This window comes from Cinclus cinclus, chromosome 6 (genome assembly GCF_963662255.1).
Source record: "Cinclus cinclus chromosome 6, bCinCin1.1, whole genome shotgun sequence".
Lineage (NCBI taxonomy): Eukaryota > Metazoa > Chordata > Aves > Passeriformes > Cinclidae > Cinclus > Cinclus cinclus.
Window position 1 is genome coordinate 52,744,197 of NC_085051.1, and position 17,312 is coordinate 52,761,508.

The following is a 17,312-nucleotide window of genomic DNA, read 5'->3' on the forward strand; positions in this document are numbered from 1 at the left end:
TGTCCCAGTGCCACTAGATGGCACCAGGAGTGTACCCTTCCCAGCCTGGGTGTTCCCAGAGCTGCTGGGGGAACTGGGGGAACCCAGCCCAGCCCTTCCTTGCTACAAAGCCAGAGACCCCAGCACACGCCAATGCTTCCTCCTCCTTGTCTTTTCTTCATGGACCGTGGGGTGCTGCGGTAAAGGCAGGCATTTCAGCCTTAAAGTCTAACCTTCAGTGATGTGCTGGGGGGGAATAGTCTGTGGTGGCTTTTGCCATGTTGTCTGTCTCACACACCTCCCTTTCCCCACCCGTGGACCTCTCCAGCTGGGTGCTGGAGAGGAAAGCCTCAAAGGCGGCTGATTATTCTGATTAATATTGGGATTATCATACGAGTTTTCCATCACTGAAAGCTCCTCTTGGGAGGGACAGGAATAAAACACAATTTAGTACATAATTTTGCAATCAGAATGTTTGCCTTCTCTGAGGTCTCACAGTTTTAGAGTTTGGTTCTCCTCCTGCACATTTGATACCCAACAGAGCTCAGCATGTCCCAGAGTATTATTACCTGTGTTTTTCACTATCAAGCCCTCCATTCCCTGTCACATCCTTGGCAAAACCACTAAATAAACCAGGGAAGCATAGGGAGCACCTCAGCAAATGTCAGATCTTTCCTCAGACCTCACAGCATAATTAAGGAGCATCTGATTTCCACTGCCTTCAGCATCAAGCCCTGAAGGTGACCCTCAGAGACAGCAGCTCAAATGAGGGCGCTGGCTGGTGAGGCCCTGTAGCAGCACTTCAAAGCATCCAGCCAAACCCTGGCCCTGAGCAGTGTGGGGGACTCAGGCAACAAACCATTGCTTGTCACACAACACTTCTGCCCAGAGCAGAGCTGGAGAGGTGATGGAGCACAGTTTTCAGAAGAGCCAGAGCAGCTTGTCACTCCTTCCTGCCCACATACAAAGCCTGGTGTGTCTGGGTGATGGTTGTGCATAGCAGTGGCACAACCCTTGTGTCAAGGGGATCCCAGTGAAACCTTGGAGGCAAAGGGAGTGGGAGGATTATGTGCAAGGAGCCTCTGAGATCCTGTCCTGCTCACAGAGGTGGAATCATTGGAAGGAAGGCCAAATGGGAGATGTATAGCACAGCTCCATAGTGATGCTGGCAGGTTGGTGGCAATGGCAGGGCTGTCCCTGCCCACATGCTGAGGCCACAAGGTAATCCTGCAGGAGGATCCTGGGTGTGACCCTGCTTCCCAGCCCTCTGCAGAGTGGCACAAATCCTACACAAGCGCTTTAACCTCAAGTTAGGGTGAAAGCTAGAAAGAAGGAGGCTGGATCATTTGGGAAGCTCAGGTCACACAACACAAGAGAGTGGGTTAAAATCCCTCATCCTCCTTCCCTGCAGCCTCCTCTCCCCTCCCTGATCACCTCAGACCATCCTAGGGAGTGACCCAGTATTCCCTTGCCACTGCCTTCCCTCCTGGGGAGCAACCAGGAGCACTCCCCCCCACCCCACCATCTGCTCTCCACAGGTGACCGGTGGGTGCCTAAGGACATCCCTCCCACACCATCTTCCTCCACACCAGGCTGCCTCTCCCCATCACTCCCAGCCAACATCCCTGCACCCTCTGGCTCTGGAAAATTTCATTAAACCTCATGGAAAATCTCAGGTCTTTATTTGGTCTCTCCATGAGTGAATGCTTCACACACAGTGCAAAAACTTGCTGCTACAAAACCCGCACACAGCAATGGCAAGCCTGGTGTCCCTCAGGGCTCCCAGCTGCTGTTTCCAAGCAGAACACGCCCTTGTCTGGCTGCAGATGTCAAATGGCACAGACACACATAGATATCAATATCTGCATGGCCAGAGCTGTCCGCATGCTGAAGGATTATTTTTTGCCCAACAGTGATGGAAATGTCATAGAGGGTTTCGTTTATTTTCTCAGGAAGGCTTGTTGCTTGAAATCCCCATTGGCAGAGGCTGACCCTGACACTGCTGTCACAATAGAGTCTGCCATCCAGGTCTGACATCCCTTCCCACCCTTGAAAAAATGTGCAATTCAGCAGGAGGGAAGGGTGACTGGCCCAGAGTTCCTGGCAGGGCTGGCAACCTTCAGAAGGCAGGTATTCCTACAGCCCTGGAAGCCCAAACCATGCCCACTCAGCCAGGTTGCAGCTCCCCCAGATTCTCCAGCCTTCCCACCTCCCAGGGAAGGTCTCACTGGAGCCACAATGGACAGCTATGAAATGTTAGGGACACCAGCACTGGCCTTTTGAGCAGCCATGCAGTCAGGAAGGGTAGGCAGGCCATGGAATGCTCTCACTGCCCTTCATTGGCTTGAGGGATGAAGTGTAACAGTGCCAAGGTCTCCTGGTGCACTGAAAGCACACAGAGGACTCCCTGGAGATGGCACAACCTGTTTCTTCCTTCTCCTCTGACACTCATCCCATGCTCAGCACTGCACCAGGAACAAAGCTAATGACAATTACAAGCCTGTCCTGGCTCCCTTCCAGATCACAGGACCCCATCTGCATGCAGGGCTTTGGGATAGGGCACCTGTGTCTCTGGGGTGATGACACAGCACTGCAAAAAGTGGCAGCACCCAGCTGGGTCTGCATTTCTCAGGGCACCAGGGCATGACATGTCTGTTGCTACACTCATTGACAGGTTATGCACAAGTTTTCCCTCTTCTTGCCAGGGAAGCAGACTTGAGGGGGAACAGCTGCTCAGAGGAGCACTGGCATGTCTGAGGTAGAGTTTTTTGCTTGGTTATGGTGTCAGAGAGGAGCAGTAATGGCCTATATTCACACAATAACAAAGGAGAGCCTTGAACCACATTCAGCTTGGGTGCTGTGACCAGTCCTTAGATAGCCAGGAAGAAAAGTAAGTGGTTTTCCTTTGGAACTAACTATTTACATCTGAAAACTAGCAGAGTCTTTGCCCAGAGTCTGGGACAAACAGCTCCTTTTACTGCCTGCTTCACATGAGGCTTCCCCTCCCTCTCCAAGAGGAAATTTCCAGTAACTGAGGTATAAAAATTAATACAAGACTATGCTTCTGAGCCAGATGTAAAACTCATACAGGAAGAGCTCCTCATTCCACACCTCATCATGGCAGGCTGCCCCCAAAGCAGGTCACAGACTTCACGAGAGAGGGAAGAGGCAGCTCTGTCTGCATCATCCTGGTGCAGGTCAGGTTTTGGTGGGTAAACTGAGGTGCCCAGACCTTTGTGTGCAGGCATTGCCAGCACAATCAGCCAGGCAATATTCCCTAACAGAGGTCTTGGATCCTTCGGGAAGTTGCAATGCTTGGACACCACGTGGTGCAGCAGCCCCTGGTTTCATTAGAGATTTCACGAAACAAGGGATGGAAACAGAGAGGAATTTAGTCAGGGGAAACCTTCCTCCACACTTGCCACATCCTGGGAATAACCACCAGGACTCAGCTGAATGACAATCACTTGGAAATTTTGAAGAAATATCTTTCTACCATATCCATATTCCTCCTCGACTTTTCATATAAGATTAGGATTTGAGCCACATGGGTTTCCTGCAAAAGTGCAGGAATTTTGTCTTCCATGGCTGACAGGCTTCTCCATGCATCCAGCTGCATATGAAGCTTTCAAAGAGCTGTGGTTGCAGATGCTGGCACAGGGGATCAAGGCCTCATATTTGTCCCAGCAGGCCTGAGGGAAGGCAAGAAAAAAGCTGGGTAATTAAATAGTACTTGTCAGAACATGTGCAAGAATCAAAAAGCAGAAACATCCCTCCTGTGCACACTCTTGCATGAAGCTGTATCAATACTTACCTGTTGAAATCCTCCACTTCCTGGGATAAGTAATCCATGGCCCACAGCCATGGGCAGCACCCCCACTGCTGCCTGCCCTCCCCAGCCAAACCTTCTCACTCCTCTTCTGGAAGGACATTTTGTGTTAACATGAAACAACCAAACCCAGTGCTTTTCCAAAGTCCTGCCACCTCCATATACAGAAGGGATAAATGTGTTCCTGGCTAGGAGGAAGCAGATGATTCCCAGAGACTCTACAAGTCGCACCCCAGAGCATGGCAGCAAAGTCACAGGGCTGGAATGGAAGGAGGAAGGTGGCACATTCCGTAACTGATTTCACCTTTACTGATACACCTGAACTCAGATGAGGTGACCAAACCATGCTAGGCATGTGTGCCCACCACACTGCAGACTCAGTGCAGTGGGTCTGCTGGGACTTGGGAGCCTATTTATCCAGGGAATTTCACCAAATAGGAGATTAAATGACTTACGATGCTTTGAAAACACATTCCTCGATATCTTTACTAAAGCAAAGGTGACACTATGGGTAATTTCTTTAAAGCAGGGTATAAACATGGGTGGCTGACAGCCAGTTCATTATATCAGAATCAGTTTTCATTAGGAGGGGAAGCTTTTGTTCTTATGGTTTCTCTAATTGCTTTCTCTCCCTGCTACGAGGGCAGCCTGCTGTCTGCCTGTGCCTGGAGGGCAGAGTCCTGCATACTTCATCCCTGATCTGTTAACATGGGTAACTATAAATAAATGGTGACACCTGAGAGTGGAGGAAGAAAGGGACTGTGCTTCTCAACCTCAGTCTAGTCGGCTTATGCAACAGAAGGTAGCTGCTGACAGTCTGCAGTTATTAACTGAGCAGGACTATTTCTGATAGCTGAGGGCTCTGACCTGGCCAATATAAAACAAAATTCTCCCCCTCTGAGCTGGATAACTTTGGACTAACAAGAAGTTGTCAATTATTTAAAATGAAGAAAATAGTTGCATGTTCTCCACTAAGCAGTATATTAAAATCATGAGGCACTGCTTAACTTCGAAACCTGCAGCAACTTAGCCCCCCCAAAAAAATAAAAATGCCCATTTGTGACTACAAAGGAGTCCCTTGGGAAACTGAAAGGTGATTGCAAGTTCTCCAAATGAGCTTTGGCAATTCTCACCATTGGATTTAACTCCTCACAGTGACAGCCATCCCTCTGATTTAAGCCCTTCTCCCTTCTGTCGTCAGCTGTGCCAGCACACAGTAGGCACACTTGCCTCACAGCACAGCACAGCACAGTCACCTAAATGGGGCCAAGTCTGGTTTAATTAATGCATCTGTCATGGAGGGGAAGTGGTGGGACTCACATATCCCTCCCCTTGGCACCAGAGAAGCAGGAAGATCACTGAGAGAATCCTCCTGTCCTGCTAGGAGGCAACAGGACTTGCCTGGGAGACCGTGCCCATGCAGAGGGTAAGAGCTGGGAGGGAGGGGGTGCTGCAGAGAGACCTTGCTGCAGGGACACACAGACAGTAAAGAAAGATGGGGAGGAAGAGCCCTGTCTTCTCCTTTGTCCCTTCTGTAACCTGAATCACTCATCTAAGCATTCAGCACCCTGCACTGCCTACAACACGATCCTCAGAGTGTGGAAGTCTGCAGGCAGAGAGGAAGTAGCGCCAGTCTATAGAGCAATAAGGACCTTGGGGAGGTGAAGCTACAGCCCCAACTCCCTGTAAGCAGGGTGCCTGCCTGTGCATGTACACATTACACACAACCATACTCACACACACCCACCTTTGCTAACAGCAGAGGCAGCCACAGAGTCCATATCTTCTAGGTTTTACTTCTATATCTGCAAAAAGCAAGTTTGTTTCTGTTTCCGATTCCCTGCAATTATCATGAAATGCCTTCAAGAGAGCAGCTCTGTCTTCTCGGCTGAGCGAATCTTTGATGTCCAGCACTGCACTCAGATGTTCCTTCCTTTCCAAAAGGACAAGAGGACAGGTAAGAGAATGAGCCAAGAAAAACAAACCAAACAAACAAACAAACAAAAAGGGAAAAAAAACCAGAAAAAACAAAACAAAAAAACCCCAAACAAACAAAAAAAAAACCCACCAAACTTGTTTTGTATCCCTCAGTTTTGCTGGACCAGACGAAAGATTGGAAGCTGCTTTTTGACACCCTCTGGCTACCTAAGGGGGAGGCCATATCCCAAAATCTTTGCGGGATGGGGCTGAGCTCACGGGACCCAAGCCTAGGGAACACAGCATCCCTGTGAAGTATTGAAAATGTTCATCTCAGATTCTTCCTAGAAAAAGACCTGTATGTTTCCATAATAGGTTTCAGATAACTCTACATTTGACCATTTGGAAGCATTTTTGATATCTTTTCTCCCCTCAAATGGAGCTAATTCTTATTTATCTGGAAGGTTACAGGTTTTGTGTTCACAGAGCACTGTTCTGCTGAGCAGGGAAATAACATATTATATATAAGGCAAATGTATCCAAGCCAAGGTGTGAAACAGAGAAATCTGTTGTAATCAAGAACAGTGCATCCACTCACACCAGGATGACCTCCTCTGAGATCTGTGTCTTCTGAGAACTATCTATGCCCACTTCCTATTTTATATACATATACATATACATATACATATACATATACATATACATATACATATACATATACATATACATATACATATGTATATATATATATATATATATATAATTGCTATGCTGTATCAGATAAGTTTTATAAGGCTTTATAGCTCAATAGCACCTTCAAAAGTAGTAAAGTAAAAAAGAAGTTAGAAACCAGACGAAGCATAACATAATCTCTTTGTCTTTCTTTTTATTTTTTTCCCCACAGCAGTCCTTCCTACAGAAGTATAGAGACTTCCCCTGCTGCAGGTTTATATCCTGACTGTCATGTTGAATAGGCACTGAAGTAATTATCTACCACAAATTGTCTGTCCCATATTTGAAGGTATTCACACTTTTGGCCCTTACAGCATCCTGTGAAAGAGAGCTCTACACTGCAATGATGGTAAGTTGGAAAAACACAGGCACAGCACATCAGAACAAAAGATAGATGCAGTAAACCACAGGCTTTGGAAAAAATTCAATTAGCTAAGATTTCTCCTTCCTAGTAAAAGCTGTGTTCAATTCTGTTAAGTTTCCTGTAAGAAATATAGTGTATATTATTGCTGAATATACCTAGAAACTTGTGAAAATAGGTATACAAGGTTTGGTGAAGTGTTGAAGCCAAAAGCCAAGTGTTTGGAAGTTATGAAATGCCCAAGTTAAGGATGTTCTTGAAACCTACATTTGATACATTTGTGCCTGTAAATTCTGCATTAAGGTAGTACTTTTCCACAGCATTTCTGCTTTGTTGACAGCAATTTCAACCATCCTCCACCTTTACAGAAGGACACCTCAACTTCACCAGTTCATGTCTGACAAAGATATAAACAAGGCACCAGCGAGTACATTCAAAGGCTCTCTGTGCCTGGCCCAACACACTGCAAAAGTATCACAGGACTAATATTGCTTTAGGCCTTCTGGTGTCAAGTAATCATGTAAGAAAGTACAGAAGTCAAATCAATAAAGACATTACCTGAGGTCAGGAAATTCTTTTAGAATGGGCAGAAGTGCTATTTTCATCCCCTCAGGATCAGAAGTTTGAATAAGTTCTAAAATTGCTTTTATGGGATCCTTGAGAGAACCAGCTGCAGGACCCTGGGGAGAGAAACAGTGTTATGTTCAGGGCAGGGGAAAGAGCACAGCGTGTTAAGAGCTGGACTCGTGTCAGACTGGGGATCTCTCTCTGTGTTAGGAGCTTTTCATGAGTGTCTGTGCATGTCTAGAAGTCTGATTTCCCCCCAGGGTAGCAGAAAAGAACCTGGGGAGTAGTTACAGACTGCTTCCAGTGTGGCTGGGCAACCATCTTCAACAGCGCAGAATCCCCTCCTGCACTTCATTTGGCAAAGTTGGCAAATGTACCTCATTCTGTCCTTTCAGGGCCGTTTCACCCTGTGGGAGGTGGTTTGCTTCTGGAGGTAAGCACAGCCCTGTGCTTGACCTATGTGAAAACAAGCATTGTTGGCCAAACATGCTGGCATTTCTGCTCCCCCAAAGCAAGCCCAGGGACAAAGCAAATCCAGAAAAGCCACCTTAGGGAGAGGATGAGGGGACACAGATCCTTTAATAGAAAAGAAGGGGGGAACAGGGCTGGACAGTGTAAAAAATGTGAATAGTTGGTAGATGTTGCATATGATCAACTCCCTCTAATCTGGAGCACACAGGAGAAAAAAGTCTCATCAAAAAACACACAGCATTTTTAGCAGAGCTGGAGAAGCAGAATGCAGATGAACCACCGAGAGAGAACTCCAGGTCTTGCTCAGATATTTCATCAGTGCAGCAATGCAATTTAATTGCTTCCCTGAATTATTGATGCCACCACGTCAACAGAGACTCTGTGACGAAGTAAACCTGGAGAACAGGCTGCCAAACTGGGGCAGGAGAAGCCCAGGTCCCCCTGATCTCCAGGGAGCATTAGAAACAGCAAGGCACACTCTCCATGTGGCACCTCTGCACTGAACATAAATTATTATTATTATCATTATTAACAATAATAATAAAAATAATAATAATAATAGAAGACAGCCTTCCCCCTCTGCCCCTGCACTACAGGCACACAGCATGTCTAGCTCTGTTCAGTGCACAAGCTGTACTCAATTCCTGAGGCACTGGTACTGTACAGCTTCATACTTGGCAAGCTCACTATTACAAAATGCTAATTAATTTGAAGGTGTCAGATTTAGTTAAGCACTACATAGGCAGGCAAGGTCAGAGGTAAAGAGCCTGCAGTCTAAAGGGGAAAAAAAGAGGTGTTTCGTCAGCAGTGTTTAAGTGCCTTTGACATGTACTGCTCTTAGGAGAGAAGCAAGGTATTTCCTAATGTGTTTTGAGAACAGAGGGGAAGGAAGAGCCCAAAGAAAGGGCAGAGCAGGGCAAGGAGCAGGTGCAGCTTGTGCAGCAACTGCATGATAAATTCAGTCTGCAGCAGAGTTCATATTTCACATGCATAACCGTGAGCCTCATGACTAAGGAGCAGGCTGTCCCCTGCAAATCACTTGTGCATTTCACCTCCAAGGCTTTTGATGCTCTCACATCAAGTAAGAAAGTGCACACACTGGGGGACACTGGGGAAACAGCTCTAACCAGATGCAGCCCTTTTTCATCCAAGCTTAATGTAGAGTTTTAATAGATAATTAGATTTCCTTTGCACACTTCCATGCACGTTACATCCAAAGCTGATGCGGAGCACAGCTTTACTGGTTAACTTCAGAGTTAAGATTAGAGAACCTTTCTGCTATTCCCTGTGTCTGAGTTGCTGAAAGCATTAATTCACCTGTGACTGATCATGCCAAGAGAGGTGGGTCTTCAGCTAAAAGCACTGACAGCTTCCAGCTTTCCACCATGAAACTAATGCATTAATTATAATGGGTCTGAGAGGATTTTAAAGAGGCCTACAGATGATCATTTTATTTCATTTTATTCATTGGACAAGGTAAGAATTGCTGACATATGGCTTGCAAGGGACTAGTCTGTGGAAAATAGATTTTCAGTCCCTAGCATTTAAATAGGCAAGTTGTGAGAATGACTCAGCATTCTTGAAATTATTATAACCAGTGTACCCAAGGGGGTTTATATGCTGTCACATCTTGAGTCCTGTTACCAGACTGACTTTGCAACCGCTGCTGTGCTGTTCAGTCCAGCCCCTTATGAAGCACCATGACTGGTCACTCTCAGCCTGCATCTGCTAATGAGCCATGTCAGGGACATTGCACAGCAATGATTCTCCAACTGGACCAGCTGAAGGAGGGGACATTGCTACCAGTGCAGTCCCTGCCTTTGGGTAATTATGTGACAGCCTGGTGGCATCTGAAGATGCTGTGTGCAGCACTGCTAATTACCCCAGATTATGAGGTGAGGCTTTTTAAAATTTCTGAAGTTGGTTCTGCAAATCAGAACCAGCACTTCTGCACAGGTTTTCTTCAGAGGTGTGGCTCTGGTTTTACACTCAATCTTCTGCAACATGCCTTCACTTCCTAATGGTGTGAGGTGTTTACCCCTGCGGGAAGACTCGTTCCTCCCCACAGCCGTCAGCAGCCACAACAGCATCAGCATGTTTTTGCCTTGAGGAAACACCACAGCACAGGAAAATTGCTCAGGCAGCCATCATCCCAGCTCTGAGGGGCTGGAAGGGCCTGTGGGGAGGGAGGAGGCTGGATGGAGGGGTGGCAATGCACACCCTGTGTCCAGGGAGGAGCAGCCTTACAGGGCAATCCAGAGAGCAGCTGGAGATGTGGAGCAGCCTGCTTGGTTCATCACTCCAGAGGCTCAAGGGAAGGCACTGCCACCCTATGCCATGTACCAGAGGCCTGATGAGGGGACCTGGCAGCTTTGGAGCTGTCTCACCAGCTCAGAGGAGCATGCCTCATTCTTGTGTCAGTGGCAGCAGTGTGAAACTTGCCTTCTCCAGTCATACACTTCAAAACCACGAACTAACAGCCTCTGACAGATCAGAAGGGCTGTCAGCACATCTGACTGTCATTTTGGTGAAGCTTGATACCCCGGTGGTGAAAACTCTTAAGCCTTTTTGTAGCTTTCAGAGTCTTTCCCTCTGCTGGTATTGTTCCTGATGACAGAGAGCAAAACTGTAACCATATCAAAGACTTACTAAGCACTCTTTAAAGATGGTTTGCATCATCCTATGATCTTCTTCTATCTTGTTGACAATCCTCCTCCTCTGCATAGCAGATGGTTTCCTGGGAGTGGTCAGGAGGGCCTGCATGTATTCTGTAATAATAATGGCATTGACAGCCTCCACGAGGGCCTGTTCCAGAACAAAGATACCCAGATTAACTTCCCTGCACTGAACACGGTTCAGACCACACCTGTACCAGAGATGACAGCAGATATTCTGCCCATGCAGATGGCTGTCGATTTTCTTTCCTTAAGTATTAATTTAAAATGCTTGATCTAATGCTTGGACTGCCTCCAAGCTGCATGTGGATGTCATAAACCTTGATGATAAGTGGAGACATCAAATCAAAAGCAATGGGACCAGTTATCTGAGCCAGAGGTCACTCACACTCCAGAGCTGCAGTGACACTTGGCTTGGCTAACAAATACATCACCTGGGGAAAGCTTGGGCTACAGACAAAGCCAGATGCAACCTCCCTGGAGCATCCACAATTGACACCTGGCCGTTGGGTACACAGTTGTGGCTGGGAACAGAGAAGTCACTGAGCAACTCCCTCTTAGCTACCACTGCCTGCTGAGAACCCCAATGCAGAGGCCATGCAGTACCTAACAGGGACAGTGAGTGTTTCTGATGGGGGGTGGGCTGCTGCACAGAAACCACATTTTGTTAGCAATTGAAATCAGAGCAGGGTTAGGCTGCAGAACAAAGGTACAGGAAATCCTCAGCTATGTCCAAAACAGACAAAGCAAGAGACAGAGAGCTCAGCCACAGTGTTTCACCACTGAGCTGCTGCTTGCCCCAGCACTAATGTGACAATGTCTAGGGCCAGGCTTTAAACAACAGCAGAATAGATCCTATGTTTTTTCTCTTCCATTACCTTTTTCCATATTGCAAAACGTTAATTAAAATCATCACTGACAAAGAGACTGCAGACCTGGGAGTACTGTGCTTAGGAGAACATGTGGCACATGTAGCAGCAGCAAATCCAGCCTGCACCAAAGAGTGTTCCCCAGGTTCCAACCTCTCTGCTGAAGAGATAAACTCAAGGGTGTTGTAAGATCGTAGACAAGTTGTTTAGGCTTCTGTAAAGGTGGAAAAACTTGGGTACTTTGTGAGGTTGTTTGCCAATGCTCTGCATGAGACACTATGCTCTTTAAGAATCTGGATTTTTCACCCCTCTGTGTCCACTCTACATCAAAGGGATCCTTAACAATAATCCTTAAATATAATAATCCTTAAAAATAAGGTTGAAGCACATCAGAAGCTAAGAAGATTTCCACTACAGTGGTACTGGGGCAATGGTAGGAGGGGAAGGAGCCCAACATTCCCTTCTGTATTTGGGAGGTACATTCAGTTTCCACATTTCCTCACTTGTTGGTTTCTCTGCTGAAATTACAGAAAGGGTATCTGTCACTACCTAACCCTGGTGTATAGAGGTATTGGGCTGAGACCACTAGATATTTAAAAGCCCATTTGACAATGGAGTAAACTGCAGTTTGGATTAATGTTCTAATACTGTGCCATCCAAAGGTTCAGTTACTAGTTTTAGTGATTTCATGGAATAGAATGGTTTGGGTTGGAAGAGACCTTAAAGATCATCTAGCTCAAACTCCCCTGCCATGGGCAAGGACACCTTCCACCAGAACAGATTGCTCAGTACCCCATCCAGTATGGCCTTGAACACTTCCAGAGGTGGGGCATCCACAGCTTCTCTGGGCAACTTCTTCCAGCAACTCATCACTCTCACAGCAAAGAACTTCTTCCTAAAATCTAATCTAAACCTACTCTCTTTTAGTTTGAATTCATTACCCCTTGTCCTGTCACTACATGCCCTTGGAAAAAATCCCTCTCCAACTTTCTTGTAAGATGATTTCCTGAATAAAATACTGCTCTCACTTTCTTATTTATTTATTTCTTACCTTATATATAGCTGGTTTGCTCTTCCTAAAGGTCAAAAAGCTTTGCTTTAAGGATTCAAGGATGTGGTCAAAACCACTGTCACACTTTTTGAAGTAGGCCTTCAGTGTTCCCTGAGGAAAAGAAACAGGGTCAAAGGGTGCATATGTAGGGACACCACACAAACAATAGATACAAATTATTGTGCCTTTTCTCTTTTTGCTCTTGGAAACAGATTCCTCCATAAACTGCAGTATCCTGTGCCTTTATTTCAAAGAAAATCAAAACATGAAAGAAAGAAAAAATTTCAACTAAGGAAGGATGTGCTAAGTTCTTAAGCCCAAACCTGTAAGACTGAAAACCTGAGCCCTAGGCCTCCTATTCCCCCCCAGGGTTGCCCGTGCTCTGCCAGAACCACCCCCAGTTCCCATGTAGGTGTGTAGGCCCATGGGACAGGCTGGCAATGAGCTCTGGAGACCAAAACTGCACAGTGTAACCAGATTTTCTCCTGTCATTTTCCTTTTGCTGCCTCCAGCATGCCCGAGGGAGCCTGTGCAATGAGGTTGAAGATGCTCAGGGGAGCTTCCCAGGGAAATGCACAGTATCATGCACTGTTAGGAGCCTGGAATTCTGTGTTTTCCAGATACAAGGGTGAAGGGTGTCTGGGCTAATATGCTGATACTAGAAAGTATGAAGGAAGGGGACCTTATCTCAAGGGAGGGATGCATTTCTGGTGAGCCTTCTCTACATCCTCACTACCCAGCACAGCCCTGAGCTCTGTGAGTTATCACTGTCCTGGCAAGATGCTCAGCTGCTGGGAATGAATAGGTACCAGGTGAAATTCAACTTTTGGGGTCTGGGCAAACACTACTAACAGTGAAACTGGGGTCCCAGAACTGGAAAAGGTGAAGCTGTCCATATACAGATTCTGGCAAGGCAGAGGAGAGTACTAGGCTTGAAGGCCAAACTACGGGTTCACCTTTTCCAAATCAGGACATGAGAGGGAAAGTGCATGCCAGCCATATGGTCTGCAAATAGTCAGAATTAAAATGGGTTTTCCACACCTTGACTTTAGAAGTGGTGGTCTGCAGAAAATGCTCCATAATATCATCTTCCATCCTGTGTAGGAACCCATTTACCTTAACGTTCTGGTCAGTGCTGACACTGCAAATGTATGTTAGTTTATGCCAGACAGTTCTGTTAAGAAAAATAAATATGGAAAGTATTGATCAGATCAAATCATGCTATTCTCTCAGATCAAAATTCTTTCTACTGTGACCACACAGCATCCTGGGTAATTGAATGGACACATGCTCAAGTCCAAAGTTAGCTCAGTGACCCACATTTGTGCACTCTTTAAGACACTGCCACAAGGGCACAAAAGCTCAGTGCACTTGCCATTTGTACCCATCACGAGTGAGATCAGATCACTAAAAAATTCTAGTGCTCTCAAAAATGAGTAAGCATGAAGCAGCCTCGACAAACAGAGTCTGGCTAAGCCTCCTATGTGCCTTTGACAACCTACAAATACAAGACAAATAATTATCTTCCATCAGAATTGTCTTCCAGTCAGCAAATCCTGGTTAAAATTATCACCAGCTTGAAACCAGACATTTTACATTCTAGAAAGGCTCAGTGTACAACTTCATTCTCAGTAAAGCTGTAAAGGATTACATAAAAGAGACTCATAAGTATTCAGTCTAGGATCCAGCATCATCAACATGCAAATACAACAAACAAAGCACCTACCTAGGCTCAACACAAGGCTCCGATGTCAAGTAATCACTGTGCATATGTTGGATTTTGGCGTTTTGCTGACTCTAGAGATTCCTGGATAACTTCACACAGGAAGAAGAGAAGCAACCTTGTTTTCTCCATTGCTGGAAGTGCTTCTGAAATTAGCTCTTAGGTGCAAACATCCTCCTCCACCCTTCTGTGCTTTATTGCTTCCCTCCTTCCTAGCAACCCCAGGGAGATCCTGGCATATTCCATGGGGTTTCATTCAACAAAGCATTTAAGATTGCACCTCCCAAGTGCACTAGCACACACATCTCAGCATAACCTTTATACCTTCCTGCTGGAGGACGACCAGACCAGGGAAAGGAACAACATCACAACCCACAGCGGGGTTAGCCAGGATAGTGCTCCCACACATGACACAACACTGCTGCCTGCCTTCTGCTCAGTGCAGGAAGGGGAAGATGGCTACAGCCCCTGCACCTGCAGGGCTGGGAGCAGGCAAAAAGTGGCAGTACAGCCCTGTGGCTCTGGCCATAGTCACAGCCCCCATCTGAGCCTCCCTCTTGCTGAGGTAACCAGGGCAGCTCTGAAGGGGTCTTGCTGACAGCAGCTGGCTTCCTCCATGTTTAAAGGCTGGTGTGCACAGGCTTGGACAACCATATCCAGCTGGAGGCAAGATTGGCCTCATACCAGAGTCAGACCAGACCAGCAGAAACTTTGTTTTGCTCCCCGTGTCATGAGGCTCTGTTTTCTAACCTGAGAAGGCAGCAATTCTCCAGGATTTGTAAGCTGCTGCAGATCTGGGGGCAGCCATCAAGGTGGAGAAAGCTTCTTACATCATCTTCATAGCTAAATTAAAACAGGAAGAAGTACCTTTAATATAGTGTGTTCCATAACACATCTAACAGCAATAGCAAACTGAAGAAATATTCAGTGATTATTTGTCTTTTTATCTCACAGTTTCAGTCCCCCAGGTGGAATGTACAGCATGACAAAATCTGTCCTGCCCAACTGGTGAGGAATAAAAACACAGGAACAGCAGGGAGAACCCTTGAGCTACCTCTGCCAGGGACCAAGGGGCAGGTGGTTGATTTGCTGTACTTTCTTCTTGGAAGCAACTCAGGCTTTGCCAATTATAGCTGCAGAACAATGTCTTAGTGTATATGAATAACCCACAAGGTCTCTGAATGCTTTGTCAGTCTCAGTCTCACAAAGGGTTTCTGGACAACTCCATTTTATAGGAATTTCCTTCTTCTCATCATGTGGAGGGCCAAGGATCTTAAATTAAATCTCCATCTGAAATACTACCTACAACCAGTAGTCCTGGCATTTTCTGCTCTGGTGGATGAGATGCTCATGGGGAGAGAAATACCCAAGAACAAAAAGCAGATGAAGGGAGTCAGAGGAAGTGGCGAGAGGCCAGATGAGAAGACATTCATTCTCCTGTGAGAACTAGGACAGAGCAGAGCTCCCCACCCTCCCACAGAGCCAGCAGAAAGCACTGTGCCTGGGATGCACAGCCAGGGTAGGAAGGGCCAGGTCTGGACACTGGACACATGGCTGCCCCTCTTTCCAGGTGTGTTTAAGGTCTGAGCCTCTCCAGAGCTCCCCCAAAGGTTTTTTCCTGTCCCAGCTACTCCAGATGCATTTTGTTCCCCCAGCTTTAGTCCAACAACAAATACTGAGCACAGAAACAGCAGTGGAGTGCTGTCTCTCCAGTAACACCTTGATGAGAAAACAGCCATCAAGATCCAGGTGAACAGAGCATCACCAGCTGCTTCATCATGATTTCTTTCTTTTGAGCATTAAGAAAGTTACCAAAGAGGAAAACAGCATCCTTCCTACCTCTCCAGGAACCTCAGGCACTCCTCCAAGCACTCAGCTTCCACCTTCTCGCTCAGGCTCTCGCTGACTCGCCTGGCAGCCTCTGTCTTCTCTGTTACTATCTGTGAATTTCAATGTGTGAGAGGAGAACTGGCCAAAGCCATTTGTTCCCTATGCAGTGAACAGGAATACATCCCACTGCTCACCCTGCAGCAAATCCCTCTGCCCTCTTGGCACCAACTTCTGCTTCAGTTTTGAGAGTCCTTGTGGAAATAAATGTATTTTTCATCAGCTTTATTGGAATGCCTGACCCTACACTTTTGCTGTTTGCTACACTATTTTTGTTGTGGTCAGCAGGCCTGTGCCAGGGTAAAAGCCTATCCCTGCAGATGTTCCCTGCCATCTGCAGGAGCACCCGTGCTTCAACCTGGCTCACCCTTGCAAATAAATTTGGAACACTGAAAAGAGGGTTATGCAGACCTAACTGTGTGCCCCACACCTCTGACAGAGTCTCTACTTGGGATGCCTGAAGGGGGCAGGTGGCACCTTCCCAGCCACCACCACTCACACCTGACACAGCTCTGTGTGTTAAACCCTACAGCACATGTCCTGCCCCACCGAGCCCAGCTGGGTGGCCCAGGTGTCTGCAGGAGGTAGGCTGTGCCAGACAGCTCAAAATTCACCCCATAGCAGGCAGGCTTGAGCAGGTGGCAATTTAATGCTGCCCATTAGTTGCTCTGTGGAAACAAAAGCTTGCAAGGGGAGGAGAGCCAGATGGATAAAAGGAGACAGATGGACCCATATGCTGTGCCCTCACAGTACTCATCAGCCAGAGACAAAGGGTGACTCACATCATGAATGGGTTTTTCCACTGCTCATAACATATGTAAAAGCTCACCCAAAGGGACCGGATAAAATATGCCACCCCAAAGTGTCAGAGTCACAGCTGATGAGTTTCCAATACACCTCGCTCATTTTCTATCTGAAGTTTAAGCATCAGCCTGAGAAAATCGAGGAGGTGGTAATTTCATAAGACTTTCCTATTAATCCAGGCTCTTCCATCACCCACCCTAGAGCCTTCCAATTGTCAGTTGCATACACAACAGAGCAAATCCACTCATGCTGAAGCATGGCCAGATGTTACAGATATGAGGACTAGGGGATTCATACCATCCTTTGTCCTAGTTCCTGTTAGAAAACTTTCCACTGTGAGCCAGGAGCAGGACAAAAAACATCTTGGTAGCTAAAAGTCACCCTAGCACAGGTACATCACTGGGCATATCACCGCTCCATTACTCCAGCAGGTACAGAACAAGGCAA

General features: G+C 46.6%; 1 protein-coding gene across 7 annotated transcripts in view; it reads right to left on the reverse strand.

The window, feature by feature from the left end:
* Window positions 1–1,752: 1,752 nt before the first annotated feature.
* The window catches only part of LOC134045723 (uncharacterized), a 41,209-nt gene continuing 25,649 nt past the window's right edge, over window positions 1,753–17,312 (reverse strand). For 6 of the 7 annotated variants that reach the window (XM_062495655.1, XM_062495659.1, XM_062495654.1 and 3 more), the window contains 8 exons: window positions 16,014–16,114; window positions 14,925–15,017; window positions 13,493–13,625; window positions 12,452–12,562; window positions 10,506–10,661; window positions 7,377–7,498; window positions 5,556–5,741; window positions 1,753–3,671 (listed from right to left, as the gene is read on the reverse strand). In XM_062495655.1, the coding sequence (XP_062351639.1) occupies window positions 5,561–5,741; window positions 7,377–7,498; window positions 10,506–10,661; window positions 12,452–12,562; window positions 13,493–13,625; window positions 14,925–15,017; window positions 16,014–16,114 (897 nt within the window). In that variant the 3' untranslated portion in view covers window positions 1,753–3,671; window positions 5,556–5,560. The remainder of the gene's footprint in view (window positions 3,672–5,555; window positions 5,742–7,376; window positions 7,499–10,505; window positions 10,662–12,451; window positions 12,563–13,492; window positions 13,626–14,924; window positions 15,018–16,013; window positions 16,115–17,312) is intronic. The other variant, XM_062495656.1, reaches the window with a different exon arrangement.